General features: G+C 48.5%; 6 protein-coding genes across 10 annotated transcripts; 3 read left to right on the top strand and 3 right to left on the bottom strand.

The window, feature by feature from the left end:
- The first annotated feature begins 61 nt into the window (after nucleotides 1-61).
- Nucleotides 62-1,679, top strand: LOC117895735 (mitochondrial import receptor subunit TOM22 homolog). 3 transcript variants are annotated; one of them, XM_034803595.1, is made up of 3 exons: nucleotides 62-97; nucleotides 884-928; nucleotides 1,035-1,679. In XM_034803595.1, exons 1-3 carry the CDS (start codon nucleotides 77-79, stop codon nucleotides 1,341-1,343), a joined length of 375 nt encoding a protein of 124 aa, XP_034659486.1. In that variant the 5' UTR covers nucleotides 62-76; the 3' UTR covers nucleotides 1,344-1,679. The 3 variants fall into 3 exon arrangements, with proteins under 3 accessions (XP_034659486.1, XP_034659484.1, XP_034659485.1); XM_034803593.1 differs by lacking the exon at nucleotides 62-97 and adding an exon at nucleotides 313-696 and having other exon boundaries at nucleotides 893-928; XM_034803594.1 differs by lacking the exon at nucleotides 62-97 and adding an exon at nucleotides 314-681.
- Nucleotides 1,680-1,703: 24 nt separating this feature from the next.
- Nucleotides 1,704-4,135, bottom strand: LOC117895729 (anaphase-promoting complex subunit 5). Its single transcript, XM_034803583.1, has 2 exons — nucleotides 3,976-4,135; nucleotides 1,704-3,909 (listed from the first exon to the last, which is right to left on the bottom strand). The coding sequence occupies exons 1-2, from the start codon at nucleotides 4,099-4,101 to the stop codon at nucleotides 1,756-1,758; spliced, it is 2,280 nt and encodes a 759-aa protein (XP_034659474.1). The 5' UTR covers nucleotides 4,102-4,135; the 3' UTR covers nucleotides 1,704-1,755.
- A 523-nt stretch (nucleotides 4,136-4,658) lies between these two features.
- On the bottom strand, nucleotides 4,659-6,106 carry LOC117895730 (very-long-chain enoyl-CoA reductase). Its single transcript, XM_034803585.1, has 4 exons — nucleotides 5,698-6,106; nucleotides 5,242-5,458; nucleotides 5,064-5,179; nucleotides 4,659-5,007 (listed from the first exon to the last, which is right to left on the bottom strand). The coding sequence occupies exons 1-4, from the start codon at nucleotides 6,066-6,068 to the stop codon at nucleotides 4,803-4,805; spliced, it is 909 nt and encodes a 302-aa protein (XP_034659476.1). The 5' UTR covers nucleotides 6,069-6,106; the 3' UTR covers nucleotides 4,659-4,802.
- Nucleotides 6,107-6,912: 806 nt separating this feature from the next.
- On the top strand, nucleotides 6,913-11,599 carry LOC117893574 (polyubiquitin-C). 3 transcript variants are annotated; one of them, XM_034800247.1, is made up of 2 exons: nucleotides 6,913-6,929; nucleotides 8,762-11,599. In XM_034800247.1, the coding sequence occupies exon 2, from the start codon at nucleotides 8,773-8,775 to the stop codon at nucleotides 11,518-11,520; it is 2,748 nt and encodes a 915-aa protein (XP_034656138.1). In that variant the 5' UTR covers nucleotides 6,913-6,929; nucleotides 8,762-8,772; the 3' UTR covers nucleotides 11,521-11,599. The 3 variants fall into 3 exon arrangements, with proteins under 3 accessions (XP_034656138.1, XP_034656137.1, XP_034656136.1); XM_034800246.1 differs by lacking the exon at nucleotides 6,913-6,929 and adding an exon at nucleotides 7,189-7,207; XM_034800245.1 differs by lacking the exon at nucleotides 6,913-6,929 and adding an exon at nucleotides 7,470-7,595.
- A 272-nt stretch (nucleotides 11,600-11,871) lies between these two features.
- Nucleotides 11,872-13,551, top strand: LOC117893576 (vacuolar fusion protein CCZ1 homolog). Its single transcript, XM_034800248.1, has 4 exons — nucleotides 11,872-12,023; nucleotides 12,080-12,177; nucleotides 12,233-13,002; nucleotides 13,058-13,551. The coding sequence occupies exons 1-4, from the start codon at nucleotides 11,940-11,942 to the stop codon at nucleotides 13,531-13,533; spliced, it is 1,428 nt and encodes a 475-aa protein (XP_034656139.1). The 5' UTR covers nucleotides 11,872-11,939; the 3' UTR covers nucleotides 13,534-13,551.
- LOC117893577 (ragulator complex protein LAMTOR4 homolog) lies at nucleotides 13,463-14,145 on the bottom strand. The gene is given in 2 exon segments (XM_034800249.1): nucleotides 13,463-13,877; nucleotides 13,943-14,145. Coding segments are annotated over 2 exon segments (519 nt in total). The 5' UTR covers nucleotides 14,089-14,145; the 3' UTR covers nucleotides 13,463-13,504.
- Between the last annotated feature and the right edge of the window lie 56 nt (nucleotides 14,146-14,201).

The following is a 14,201-nucleotide window of genomic DNA, read 5'->3' as shown; positions in this document are numbered from 1 at the left end:
TTTTTCATTAACAGCGTTTCCTTTGAACTATAAACAACTCTACAATAAAATTTCCAATTTAACTTCAAATATCATAATGAACCGACAGGAACAAATGGTGAGTTACAGGGGGAAAGTGGTTTTGTTTTTGTGGAGTGGGTGCAGACTTCGGCGCTTTTAAATTTAAACCGTAACGGTCGGTGCCCAAACGCGCTAGTGCAATACTCATCTCGCGTGCTTTTCAGTGTGACCATTTACGGTATATTGTATACCCTGCAGTACATTACGGGTATTATCTGTGGGTATATTTCCGTGGGTCCGTCGGTATATTTTATCGATAAAACTGCGGTCACACCGAACCCCAATTCACGAGGCCCAAAATAAAATCAATTTTTCACGAAAACCGAACGAAAATTTGTGTTCAAACTCCATTAAATGCAAGCGAGAACTGCATTTAAGGTCCGTTGTCAGCGTTAAAGTCTCCCTGTCCAGTGTTCATCAGATACAAACGGGTTACGATCACGTTACCCAACGATTTCTCGACGTGTGTTAAAATAAAGCCGCAAAGTGGATACCGAAACTGTGAAAATCGAGGATTTGATGGACTCTGATCCTGAAATTGAGTTCATTGAAAAGGATAGCGGGATGTCATCGTTAGGCGGCAGCAAAGACGAGACGCCCGAGCGTCGCACAGTGGCCACCGTAAGTAGAAACGTGGTTCCCATTGCCAATCCCCTACGTCTTATCGTGCTCACGTAATGGCCGCACCGACCGACCCATCGACCTGCACGCCGCCAGCAGCAGCTGCCACAGCTGTTGCCCGTACAAAAGCTAGCTATAAATATATACTAAACACAAATTTATTGGTAAACACTTTCTAATGCTGTTTTTATCTACTTTGCAGAGCGTCCAGCAGCCTGCACGCGATGGCGAGGAGAATTTCGATGATGTAAGTTGGCGCATGGCGCATGCTGATGTTTGTAAACATGCATCAAGGCTCTAGAAGAGCATACAAGCTGTAACATACTATAACCTCAATCTTTCTCATCCTCAAGGAGCCCGACGAGACGATCGGCGAGCGCATTATTGGCCTGACCGAAATGTTTCCCGATTCTGTGCGCAATGCTGTTGCCACCGTTGCCGGAACCAGCGTGAATGGCTGCAAAGGTCTCTTTTCGTTCTCGCGCAACGCTGCATGGATATTCTTTACAACGTCCATCATTATGTTTGCGCCGATAGTCTTTGAGACTGAACGCGCCAATATGGAGGAGCTGCACAGGTCGCAGCAGACGCAGGTGCTCCTGGGGCCGAGCAGTGCCATGGCTTCCACTGGGCCAGCGCCCAATCTGCCATTAATACGTTAATCTATTAGCAATTAGCTCTATAACCAGCTGGGGTCCGTGTTCGGGACGCGTTTAGCCTAAGTTTATCAAAATATCAACCAATCAATACCAGTCGCAGGCAAAAACGAAAGCCATGCCCCTCCATAACACACAGCAGAACAGAACAGATCAGACACACACACAGCAAGCGCCTTAAGCATTTACGATGCCTCCCACTTACCCAGCAGCGTTGCGAGTGGGTTGGAATGGCCCCCCAAGAAAATAGTCCACTAAAACACCTCATCGTTCGGCATCCTCTTCGAGCAGTTGCGAAAAATTCTGATAGGTCTTAGATTCGTAGTTGACGTTTCAAAGTGTGTAAAAAGTGGAACAACTACGATATAAACAAATTAATAAAACTATGTTTATTAATAGTTAAACGACAGCGACCAGTTCAGGGACTGCCCAGGTGTTCGCGCGGTATGGGATGCTCTGTGAAATAGCGACGAAACTCACCGGCATACTTGTTCCGCAGCGTCCGTTCGCCAAAGTCGTTGAAGCGCTGCGCCAGGAACACGAACACATCCAGCACCTTGGAGTGGGCCTGCAGCTGCTTGAAGGACTTGGCAGCGCGCTCCAGTATGTCCAGCGACTTCAGCAGCTGAGCCTTGCGCGCCTCCACATTGTTGGGCGTGATGGCCAGCAGGCAGCGAACAAACACAAAATCGGTTCTGGCCCGCTCAAAGATGCCGCCATTGGTGTGTATGTCGTGCATGGCACGCTTGATGGCCTGATAGGCCTTCTGAGGCAAGCCCAGGAGCAGTAGCTGCTGCGCCAGCAGCATGTCCACCAGGGCCAGCTCGTAGTCCATCTGCGAGTCGGCCATTTCCTCGGCCACACTCATCAGCAGCATTGTCGTTTCGCTGGAGAAGCGACCCTCGGCCAGGCCGCAGTAACCCAGCATCACCTTGATGCGCATACGCAGCAGGAAGGGCAGTTGGGTCTGCGTGGCCAGATTGTCGAGCAGGCGGCGAGCATTGAAGAACTCCCGCTTGGCCACATAGATGGAGGCGCGCTGCATCAGGGCATCCGATTTGTCCAGCAGATACAGCTGGTCGCAGGCTTTCAGGGCATCGTGCCAGCGACACTGATAGATGCCCGCTTGTATGATCACATGGCACTGGCTTATCATCCAGCCCTCGGCGCTGGGCAGACGCGGAAAGCGGCTTCTGGCGCGATCTAGCAGCACCCGCGACATCTGTGGCTGACCCTGCAGCTGCAGCCACAGCGCATAGCTGGCCAGGGCACTGCCCAATCCGGCCGAACCATTGCTAAAGCGATCCCGAGCAGTGAGCAGCAGTTGGGAGTACAGGGCGGACAGCTCGTGCCTGCCATAGGCAGCCCAGACGGCGCTCCTCAGCGCCAGGGCCTCAGAGGCGTGGTCCACGAAATTGTTGCGATTTGTGAGATTATCGCTGTGGTGCAGCAGGTCGAACAGGCGCAGCGGCTTGTAGCCGGCAACTGTGCCCAGCTTGACGGCAAAATGCAGCGCCAAAGTGTAGTTCTGCAGCAGCGAGCCGTCCACTTCATTGGCATCGGACACACTGCGCTGCACGGTGGACAGCGGCAGCTCGTCGCGCAGCAAACAATACCAGGTGTTGGCTAGGTTGAGGCTGCGCTTGTCCCCGTGCTCTTGGGCCAGCATGATGCTCTCCCTGAGAGCGGACAGTGCCTCATCGCGGTGCCCGAAAGTGGCATGCAGCACGGCAAGATTAACGCAGAAATACTGATAGCCCTTCTCCTGGCTCATCAGCCGCACGGGGCTGCGGTCCAGGGCGCGATGCAGAGCGGACAGCGAGGTGTAGTAGTCCCTCACGCGCAGCTGGTTCATGTAGCCAAGAAAGTAGGGAGTTGTCGTGAGCGGCAGATCCTGTATCATCTCTTGCACCTTGCGCTGCAGCTCCATCGGCGACAGGGAGTGCCGTTCATTGGTCTCCAACAGCTCCGACTGTTTGTTGATGAAGTATTTGGCCTGCTTTGGGGCCCACTTGCTCAAGAGATTGCGCCCGTCTGGACAAAGTGCCACAGCATCGTCGCTCTTTTTGTCGTCCGCGCTGGATTTGTCTTGGACAGAAGCTGGCGGTGGGGTCTCCTCTCTGTGCAGCACTCCGCCGGCCACTGCCTTGCGTGGCCCTGGGCCCGAGGCCATGGCACGCACACCACGCTCATAGAACGAGCAAATGTTGCGATACATGTCCATCATGTCGGAGAAGCTGAGCCGCTCCAGGACGACGCCCACGCGACGCACATAGACGCCCACCATGCTGAACTGGCTGATGCCATAGTTCTCGTTCAGAATCTCGTCTATGTTCTGGATCTCTGCAAAGTCGAACAGGGCCTCTATGCTGCCCGCACAGAACTCGGACATGGCCTTCTCGAACGCCTCCAGCATCAGCTTGTCCAATTTGTAGCGCCCTGTGGTGAGCAGAGCGTGCAGCTCGTCGTAGCTCTTGTCTGCCTCCTGGATTAGCTTGAAGATGAGCATGTAAAACATGCGCCGCTTCTGCGGACGCATTGAGATGCCCGTGTCCAAGCATACCTTCTTGTTCTGCAAAAGAATAGACGCAAGCAAAAGTCAACTTTGTGGCGGGGAAACTTTGTTAGGCAAACCCACAATTACATACTGCTTGAGCAGAATTAGGACAACTATCTTGTGGGCAGTGGGAGATTCTATGCGCGGCGGCACCAGCTTCGAGGTGGGATCCAAGGTGTCCAGTTCATCGTTGAGATCTGTTGCCATTTTCGAGTTGTTCAATTTGTTTGGTTTGCCGGCACTGTGGCCGCGAATTCACCGATAAAATATACCGCCTGATCAGCAGAAATATACCTTTTCACTTTAAAAAAATACCGTAAATATACCGTACATCTTATCATTTACCTCGACTTTGATATTCTGCTTAATATTACCGGCTAATTTGGATTCTCAGCGCTAAAAATATAATTTTATCCGATTTATTCATGAATTCTCCATAAGATTAGCTACTTTTCATGACTTTATTTTATTGGATTGTTTATTAAATAAGGAGCAAACCAAAATGGTCAATTCCCTACGGAAAAGAGAGAAAATAGTCTAGTCTAGTCCCAATTATTAAAAAAGCACACGTATGGGAGATTTGATACCCTATGTTCTATTATATACCTTAACGCAGTCACCCGAGTGTACAGCACTAGCTCAACATGTGCACCTTGAACGCTTCTTCGCAGAAACGAAATAATCAATTATTGCCCCAACCGAACTTCCCACTTGATCAAAGTCCAAGTGGGAAACTTACGAAAATTACAGACACAAGGTAAACGTACTCTTCCCCAATATGTATTTCTGCTTTAAACGAACGAAAGCACAAAGTTCATAAATCAACTACACTACCCGTTAAATGCTAACCAAATGGAATAGGTAATACAGCGTCGAGAACTGCGAACGCAATGAATTTTGGTGGCCATTTACAGGACAAATGGGAAGATGGAGCGGCGCTGCCGGGGATAATCCTTGAACTCCTTCTTATAGTTGCGATGCTTGGCCAGGGCCCAGACGCTCATCTGGAAGGCGCCAGCAAAAGCAAACAGATAGGCGGGCAGGCACGATGTCATCACCGAGTAGGAGACCCAGGCGCCAATCTCATAGGTATAGTTCGGGCAAGAAACAAGGCTGCAAAGCTCCAAATATTAGCAAAAAAATTGTCTACTGGAAGGACTGGCACTCACTTGAACAGCTTGGTCAACGGATTGGCGTCGGCAACTGGAATCCTGCGCACCTTAGTGCCCGGTGGACGCAAGTTGCGCAGTGCAATGTGAATGGAGAAGTTGCCCAATTCGCACAGCTGCAAGGGAAAGAGTAATTAGTAATCCTGTTGTGGACTACCACGCAGTAGTGACAACTCACAGCGAAGGCTCCAAGGGCGGCCCAGACGGTGCACATGCAGGGCGATGTGTACAAAGGATGGTTGACATGGTACGACACATATGCGGTGAATCCCCAGTAGTAGGTGCAATTTTTGAACAGATTGCGCAACGGCATTGTGGCGTGCGAGAAGCGGTGCACAAAGATCGTCTCCAGCAAACGCTTCGCATAGTGGACAGTGTAGCAACCGGCGGCGATACTGCAGAAGATTGGGGAAAAGCGAAACAAACGAAAACGGGTTAATAATTATGCATTCGGGTAAAAGCAAACCAATGTCTGGGCTTGCGGTTTGGTCACTCATCGCTTTGCATAAGCGGCCCTAGTCGCTGTTGGGTCAATCAGGTCGTATTCAAAAAAATACAAAATCGAAAGATGTGCGGCGAAAGTCGCACCGAAACGAACACACACAAACACACACACACGCAACGGTCTACTTACTGGGTGGTGAGGGAGATCGGTGTGCTGGCTGCCTTGCCGTAGACTAGTTCCGGGCGGAAATAGAAAACCAGATACACAATCAGGGGCCCGGCATACTCGGCCAAGAACACCGTCTTCCATCCAATCTGCGGTCCCAGGTCCTTCACATAGATCTTGTCCCCAGTGCGCAGCGACAGCGACTCCACGGTGTCCGTGTCCTTCAGGCTCTTGCCACGCGCATCCAGCCGCAGTGACTGGCGGTTGGCGTCCGGTGTCTTGTTCAGGCTCTTGTGGATCAGGGCGCGCAAATCCCCAATGGGAGTGGCGGCCGTGGGCACCTTTACCTTGCCATAGGATTTGCTGGTTTTTGCACTGAGTATTTCGAGCTCCATTTTTTTTGCGGCCGTTTGCGAAGTGACTAGAAAATTTGTGACGGGTGATTATCGCCAAGATATACTCTGAAAAATACTGAAATATACCTTGCCATATACCGTAAAGATACCGAAGGAAATGATATTCCGCAATTTTGATATTCTCATCCATATTACAAGCTAGTTAGGACTCTGTGCACTGAACATGCAATTTTGTCAGATTCAATAAGCAATTACTTAGAAGGGTAGTATATTTTAAGGTCTGCTTTTATTTTATTCCTCATGAGAAAAAGTATTAAGCAAAAAGTGTAAAAAAATGCCCTTCTATTTTACATAGTAACTACACGTCAACCACACATTTACTACAAATGAACAACTGGACCAATCCATTCCCTAATTCCTTTAATTAATGCTCAAATTCGGTTTTCATCAGATTACTAACAGAGATGCAAGTGTGTCCCACACTAATTTATACAGAGGCTAAGTAGTCGTTGCTTTTAATTTCAATATAAAAACAATAAAGTTACAATAGCCCTTACTCCTCACAATTTTCCAGTCAGGGGCCTGAAAGGAAGAAAAATCATTCGAAGTTGTCCACAAACGTGCAAAAGTGTCTGGGGAGCATCATTGGTAATTATATGTGAATCTACCGTTAGTTTTAAATTTGCTGTACTCAATTTTTCATACATTGTGGGTATACCTAAAAGGGCTTTAGGGAGAAGTGCTTTGAGCTGCAAAGTTATATTAACACAGATTAGCATAACAAGCCTTGAACTTAATTTCAACGATATTTTTATTGTTCATAACAAAATTTCATGTTGTTTCAGTTGTTATCCAGGTCTTGTCTTGAAATTGTCTGATAATATTTTACATTTTAATCTGGTGAGTTTATACAACACCTTATCTGACGGTTCGTCTACTACACGGCGCTGACTTTAGTGTCAACTAAAAAAAATGTGACAAAAAAGTTTTCTAAATCAGTCAGAGCGGTCAGGTCTCTCACCGTGCTTCAAAAATAATTTACGAAACTAAGTATGCGAACGGCCTCGAATTTATTGTCAAGGTAAATTTGTTTGAAAATATTAGTTATAATCAGTCGGTCAGTACGGTTAGTTGTCGTCTCGAAGGGTTTGAACATAGTTGAGTAATTTTATTCTGTGGTGAGTATATTTTTAATATAATATTCTCTTGCGCTGTGGGTATTTTTTAAACGGAATATCAGACTGCCTATTCCGTTGTCGGTTCCACAATTCGGTAAACATTATTATGATCGTACTCTTCAAGACCAATCTAGTCATGAAATAAGAATGTTTACGGTATGTTTTGAAAATGGGATCAAATATTTTGGTATTTTTTTTGTTAGAAGTGCTGTGATTTTGATCAATAAGTCCACGGTCACACTGTTCACTGAAAATTGAAAGATAAAAGCACAGTTCGTTTGTGAAAATTGCAGAAAAAAAACAGCAGCAGAATTTAACAGCAGATACGTGGTCTTTGTTGGTGAAGAGAATATTTTAAAAAGAAAAACTAAATAGTTTGAAGACAAACGTAAGTTTTAAATGTTGCTTAAATAGTTATTTAAAGGCTTATAAAACAAGCTGCAGTTTTTTCCAAGGCCTCGTAACAAAGGTCTTTGCAGCCATTTTTTTTTTTTTATTCAACCCTCTTATGCACTTGCTTATTTTAAAATTAGAATCTGGGCTGCAACGCATTAGTTTTCGTAACTAGGCTTCCGGGAAAATAAACAATGATATAAATAGTTGTTGCGTAGATATCGTTTCTTAATCAGATTTTGACAATTTCTTGTGAAATTTTACTGTGACGCCATTTGAAAATTCGAGAAGTTTCACACAATCTTAAATATGACACACGCATCCCCTTTTGTATGCGTATGTGTGTGCTGTGCTAATGATTTTCTTAATTTTTCTTTCGAATTAAATGAATATTGTGAAAACTAAGTAAAACAATACCTAGTCATTCATTTTCGAAGATTTCAAATTCGAGAAACCTACATGCATTGTATGTATGTACATACATACATATGTACGCATTGGCCTTTGTGTGCATACGTCGTCATATGTACAATGTGTACAAATGTGTAGCCCTGCTGGTTTATTTAGTCAATTTCTTTCGTATTGCAACAACTATTTCCCAATTTTCGTGCAAACAAGGTGACGAAATCTTTTCAATTTATTTTGTACATATGTATATTTGATGTAAAAAGGGTTGGTAAAACTAGTTTAGCCTCCATTTCTTACACATCTTTGACGTCACTTATGCATACATACACAAAACAAATGCATACACAGCTGCTTTACAGCAAATTGGGTATGGACCGTCCTTCACTTTCGTGCCCTCGTGCGTGATCGTGACTGTTGGAAATAATCGTGCACATCCACTTTCGAATACCACATTTTGCTCGTGCCCGAGGCCATCCGATTTCGTGCTTTCGAAACTCTATTTGTGTCCATCTCTAATATATATGTATTCCAAGCCACGACTACCGAGACGGAACAAAGGTATCAAATTTTTTCCTTTGTGTCTTTGTTTTGTCGAATTGAAGAAGTAACAACCTTTCACCCCGGAAAGAAGCAAGCCAAGAGACATACTACAGTATCTCAAATACTTTCGTCTCGAATTAAAAATTGTCATTGTCCCCCTTCCCAAACACACAGCTGTTATTAATTCAAACATATTTTCATTTTCCTTCGCAGAATAATACAAAATGCAGATCTTTGTGAAAACCTTGACTGGTAAGACCATCACCCTGGAGGTCGAGCCATCCGACACTATTGAGAATGTGAAGGCCAAGATCCAGGACAAAGAGGGAATCCCCCCAGACCAGCAGCGTCTCATCTTCGCCGGAAAGCAGCTAGAGGATGGCCGCACCCTGTCGGACTACAACATCCAGAAGGAGTCGACCCTCCATTTGGTGCTGCGTCTCCGCGGTGGTATGCAGATCTTTGTCAAGACTCTGACCGGCAAAACCATCACCCTGGAGGTCGAGCCATCCGACACTATTGAGAATGTGAAGGCCAAGATCCAAGACAAGGAGGGAATCCCCCCAGACCAGCAGCGACTGATCTTCGCCGGAAAGCAGCTGGAGGATGGCCGCACCCTGTCGGACTACAACATCCAGAAGGAGTCGACCCTCCATTTGGTGCTGCGTCTCCGTGGAGGAATGCAGATCTTTGTCAAGACTCTGACCGGCAAAACCATCACCCTGGAGGTCGAGCCATCCGACACTATTGAGAATGTGAAGGCCAAAATCCAGGACAAGGAGGGAATCCCCCCAGACCAGCAGCGTCTCATCTTCGCCGGCAAGCAGCTGGAGGATGGCCGCACCCTGTCGGACTACAACATCCAGAAGGAGTCGACCCTCCATTTGGTGCTGCGTCTCCGCGGTGGTATGCAGATCTTTGTGAAGACTCTGACCGGCAAAACCATCACTCTGGAGGTCGAGCCCTCGGACACCATTGAGAACGTGAAGGCCAAGATCCAGGACAAGGAGGGAATCCCCCCAGACCAGCAGCGTCTCATCTTCGCCGGCAAGCAGCTGGAGGATGGCCGCACCCTGTCGGACTACAACATCCAGAAGGAGTCGACCCTCCATTTGGTGCTGCGTCTCCGCGGTGGTATGCAGATCTTTGTGAAGACTCTGACCGGCAAAACCATCACTCTGGAGGTCGAGCCCTCGGACACCATTGAGAACGTGAAGGCCAAGATCCAGGACAAGGAGGGAATCCCCCCAGACCAGCAGCGTCTCATCTTCGCCGGCAAGCAGCTGGAGGATGGCCGCACCCTGTCGGACTACAACATCCAGAAGGAGTCGACCCTCCATTTGGTGCTGCGTCTCCGCGGTGGTATGCAGATCTTTGTGAAGACTCTGACCGGCAAAACCATCACTCTGGAGGTCGAGCCCTCGGACACCATTGAGAATGTGAAGGCCAAGATCCAGGACAAGGAGGGAATCCCCCCAGACCAGCAGCGTCTCATCTTCGCCGGAAAGCAGCTGGAGGATGGCCGCACCCTGTCGGACTACAACATCCAGAAGGAGTCGACCCTCCATTTGGTGCTGCGTCTCCGCGGTGGTATGCAGATCTTTGTCAAGACTCTGACCGGCAAAACCATCACTCTGGAGGTCGAGCCCTCGGACACTATTGAGAATGTGAAGGCCAAGATCCAAGACAAGGAGGGAATCCCCCCAGACCAGCAGCGACTGATCTTCGCCGGAAAGCAGCTTGAGGATGGCCGCACCCTGTCGGACTACAACATCCAGAAGGAGTCGACCCTCCATTTGGTGCTGCGTCTCCGCGGTGGTATGCAGATCTTTGTCAAGACTCTGACCGGCAAAACCATCACTCTGGAGGTCGAGCCCTCGGACACCATTGAGAATGTTAAGGCCAAAATCCAGGACAAGGAGGGAATCCCCCCAGACCAGCAGCGTCTCATCTTCGCCGGCAAGCAGCTGGAGGATGGCCGCACCCTTTCTGACTACAACATCCAGAAGGAGTCGACCCTCCATTTGGTGCTGCGTCTCCGTGGAGGAATGCAGATCTTTGTCAAGACTCTGACCGGCAAAACCATCACCCTGGAGGTCGAGCCATCCGACACTATTGAGAATGTGAAGGCCAAGATCCAAGACAAGGAGGGAATCCCCCCAGACCAGCAGCGACTGATCTTCGCCGGAAAGCAGCTTGAGGATGGCCGCACCCTGTCGGACTACAACATCCAGAAGGAGTCGACCCTCCATTTGGTGCTGCGTCTCCGCGGTGGTATGCAGATCTTTGTCAAGACTCTGACCGGCAAAACCATCACCCTGGAGGTCGAGCCATCCGACACTATTGAGAACGTGAAGGCCAAGATCCAGGACAAGGAGGGAATCCCCCCAGACCAGCAGCGTCTCATCTTCGCCGGCAAGCAGCTGGAGGATGGCCGCACCCTTTCTGACTACAACATCCAGAAGGAGTCGACCCTCCATTTGGTGCTGCGTCTCCGCGGTGGTATGCAGATCTTTGTCAAGACTCTGACCGGCAAAACCATCACCCTGGAGGTCGAGCCATCCGACACTATTGAGAACGTGAAGGCCAAGATCCAGGACAAGGAGGGAATCCCCCCAGACCAGCAGCGTCTCATCTTCGCCGGCAAGCAGCTGGAGGATGGCCGCACCCTGTCGGACTACAACATCCAGAAGGAGTCGACCCTCCATTTGGTGCTGCGTCTCCGCGGTGGTATGCAGATCTTTGTGAAGACTCTGACCGGCAAAACCATCACTCTGGAGGTCGAGCCCTCGGACACCATTGAGAATGTGAAGGCCAAGATCCAGGACAAGGAGGGAATCCCCCCAGACCAGCAGCGTCTCATCTTCGCCGGCAAGCAGCTGGAGGATGGCCGCACTCTTTCTGACTACAACATCCAGAAGGAGTCGACCCTTCATTTGGTGCTGCGTCTCCGTGGTGGAGTCAGCGCCTAATTTTGCTACATTTCCAATTAAACACTCTCAACCACACAGAACTAGTTATTGCAAGGCTACACTATCAAGATATTTCTGCCGCAAGCGACTGTCAATTTCAGTTTAGATTCAGGCCTCAGGACCAAGACCGATATCCTTTTTGTGACCACTTTTCCCCGCTTAAATTATATTCAAAATTATCCATTTAAATTAAAGGACAGGTTAATAAATTAAATTGTTCATTATTCCGTTTTAGTTCATTTAAATTACTCTTAAGAAAATTTCGAGCACTGGTTTCAAATACTAGATTTTTGGTATTTTGTGCATTATGGAATGCGCTATGGATTTTCTAGTAACAAGCGGTGGTATTTTCTACAGAAACGCATTAGGAAATTTCTGTAAAATAAATAAATATAGCAATAAAATACATTTGAGCAACAATGGCGAAATTGTTGCAACGCCTGGAGGTGACGCTTCGTAGTTTTTACGTTTTCAACTCGAGCTTTGGGGAGAAGGAAGGCGAGGTGAGTTAAAATGAGCCGAGTCGCAAGCAACGCCCACAAATGAGTAACATCCGCAGGAACACAAAAAAGTCTTGTACTATCATCCGAACGACATCGAACTGAACACGAAAATAAAGGATGTGGGCCTCAGCGAAGCAATCATCAGATTTACTAGGTAATTCCCACGATAGCAGTAGCTCCAGAAACCATTTAATGCCTGTCTCTTCCAGCACCTTCACCACTGAGGACGACTGCAAGGCGCTGCATACGCAAAAGACAACGCAGCTCTTTTACCAGCCAGAGCCGGGCTTCTGGCTGGTTCTGGTGCTGAATGTGCCCAAGGAAATACGGCTGAAGGAGGGCGTGGAGGTGGCCGACTACCGTGGCGGCGAAGTGTCCGACCGCATCTACAGGGCCGTCCTCCGCCAGTGTTACCAAATGTATCGCTTTCAGCATGGAACACTGGCGTCCGTTGGAGCTGGCTTGGAGCAGGTCGATGAGCGCCGGGAGCTGCTCTCCGAGCAACTGTTGCAATTCTACGAGAAATATCTGACCAGCCTGAAGGATCTGGCCCACTGTGATATCATTGACATGTTGCATTCCATCCAATACCTGCCCCTAGACAAGTCGCTCTTCCTGCGGGCGCACAACTTTGGCATGCTGTGCGCCACCTTTCCGGTGATCAAACAGAGCATTATGTTCTACAACGAGCAGATCGTCTGCGGTGGCAAGCTCAGTGCCGTCGATCTCTACAGTCTTCACGCATACATTGTCCACAATGTCCTGGCATTGGAGTCGAGCTCAGCATCTGCTGCCACGCCAGTGCTAAAGCGCAGCATCAGCGAGTGCCAAGCGAGAGGGTTCGTACGCTGCCAGCCCGACGATGGCCAGGAGGAAGCACCACCGCTTACGGTCTACCTAACCATCGACAATCAAGCAACGCCACATTACTTGCTCATCTATCGTGCTCTACACATAACCTTGTGTCTTTTCCTCGATGGTATGTCCAGGTCCCATCTCTTATTTCTCCTTTCTAATCCCTGCTTTCGCTGCAGCCAATGAGCCTGCTCCAAAACAGGAACTCTACGATGAGCTGCATGCCTACATTGCGCCCCAGCTGACGTGCCTGGCCCGTGATATTGCCAGCGAGGTGGCAAAGGAAGCTCTGGCTCACCCAGTACCCGACAGCGGCTCAGCGTCCAACGATTCCGCACCCAAATACCTGTTCATCAACGAACAGAGCCTGCAGCATCACACGAACCTACACAGGAATGGCGTGCCGCGGAACGTTATGAGCGTAATTGCGGATCTGGCCAATCCCGGCGAGAATTTGGATGTGGCGTCTGCGGCGCCAACCGAGGAGCTGCAGGTGAAGACCACCAATGACTATTGGATTGTGAAGCGGCGCTGCAACTGGCGGCAGTACTATGTGATTCTGTGCAACAGCAAGGCGACCCTTCTGGACGTGACGCAGGAAGCGAAGCGTATATTTGAACAGGAGCTCACAGATGATGTATTCTTTGACAAATAAATAGCAGTATGAGGTAAACGAAGGGGGTACGCCAATTGTAGTGCCGCTGCCCCGATCCTGGCCGGCGCTCCTGGTATTTCCGGCAGAATCTGCACGTGGAATGGGCATTGGTTGGTAGTTTTCAAGCCATCACCGTGGAGCTAGAGCCAATGTTATTGCCCTCAGCAGCATCGTTGTAGGACGTGGAAGACGACGAGCTTGTGGTGGCTCCATTCTGCGTGTGCGTCTTGCTCAACTTTACGACGTAAATGCGGCGATTGGACATGCAGATGCTGTAGTAGTGCTGGTCGTAGTCAATGGTGATCCTCTCGCAGCTACTGTTGGGCATAAAGTCCTCATCGATGCTGTAAATAATAATAATCAAGGTGATAATCAAAATGATGTGGGTGGCGTTTGCACTTGCTCCAACCTTTCCGTCAGATTCAGAAGGCCCATTATGACATTTGCACTGCGTTCGTCGTTCTTCAGGTCACCACCCGATTCCAGAAGGGAACCATCGTCCTTCAGGATCAGGTATCCAATCTGATTAGGAGCAATTAGCTTTTCTTTATCCATTTCAAAATATTTTCCACCCACACAAACACACCCCAAAACAAAGTATTTTTAGTGTTGTCAAATTTCAAATAGTCGGCATTCGTCATTTTGTAAAATCGAATCGATAGTACCGC

This window comes from Drosophila subobscura, chromosome J (genome assembly GCF_008121235.1).
Source record: "Drosophila subobscura isolate 14011-0131.10 chromosome J, UCBerk_Dsub_1.0, whole genome shotgun sequence".
NCBI classification, from domain to species: domain Eukaryota; kingdom Metazoa; phylum Arthropoda; class Insecta; order Diptera; family Drosophilidae; genus Drosophila; species Drosophila subobscura.
The sequence above is the reverse complement of the archived record's forward strand: the minus strand, read 5'-3'. Positions and strand labels throughout refer to the sequence as shown.

What these genes read in the sequence shown, in the direction of transcription:
- LOC117893574 (XM_034800247.1), top strand. Translation starts at nt 8,773, where the DNA reads ATGCAGATCTTTGTGAAAACCTTGACTGGTAAGACCATCACCCTGGAG.
- LOC117895729 (XM_034803583.1), bottom strand. Translation starts at nt 4,101, where the DNA reads ATGGCAACAGATCTCAACGATGAACTGGACACCTTGGATCCCACCTCG. An exon ending in TGCTCAAGCAGTATGTAATT is followed by an intron (nt 3,910 to 3,975) that starts GTGGGTTTGCCT and finishes ATTCTTTTGCAG; the next exon opens with AACAAGAAGGTATGCTTGGA.
- LOC117893576 (XM_034800248.1), top strand. Translation starts at nt 11,940, where the DNA reads ATGGCGAAATTGTTGCAACGCCTGGAGGTGACGCTTCGTAGTTTTTAC. An exon ending in GCAATCATCAGATTTACTAG is followed by an intron (nt 12,178 to 12,232) that starts GTAATTCCCACG and finishes TGTCTCTTCCAG; the next exon opens with CACCTTCACCACTGAGGACG. An exon ending in CTTGTGTCTTTTCCTCGATG is followed by an intron (nt 13,003 to 13,057) that starts GTATGTCCAGGT and finishes CTTTCGCTGCAG; the next exon opens with CCAATGAGCCTGCTCCAAAA.
- LOC117895730 (XM_034803585.1), bottom strand. Translation starts at nt 6,068, where the DNA reads ATGGAGCTCGAAATACTCAGTGCAAAAACCAGCAAATCCTATGGCAAG. An exon ending in CCGCCCTTGGAGCCTTCGCT is followed by an intron (nt 5,180 to 5,241) that starts GTGAGTTGTCAC and finishes TTTCCCTTGCAG; the next exon opens with CTGTGCGAATTGGGCAACTT. An exon ending in CCGTTGACCAAGCTGTTCAA is followed by an intron (nt 5,008 to 5,063) that starts GTGAGTGCCAGT and finishes GGAGCTTTGCAG; the next exon opens with CCTTGTTTCTTGCCCGAACT.
- LOC117895735 (XM_034803593.1), top strand. Translation starts at nt 580, where the DNA reads ATGGACTCTGATCCTGAAATTGAGTTCATTGAAAAGGATAGCGGGATG. An exon ending in CCACCGTAAGTAGAAACGTG is followed by an intron (nt 697 to 892) that starts GTTCCCATTGCC and finishes CAGAGCGTCCAG; the next exon opens with CAGCCTGCACGCGATGGCGA. An exon ending in GCGAGGAGAATTTCGATGAT is followed by an intron (nt 929 to 1,034) that starts GTAAGTTGGCGC and finishes CTCATCCTCAAG; the next exon opens with GAGCCCGACGAGACGATCGG.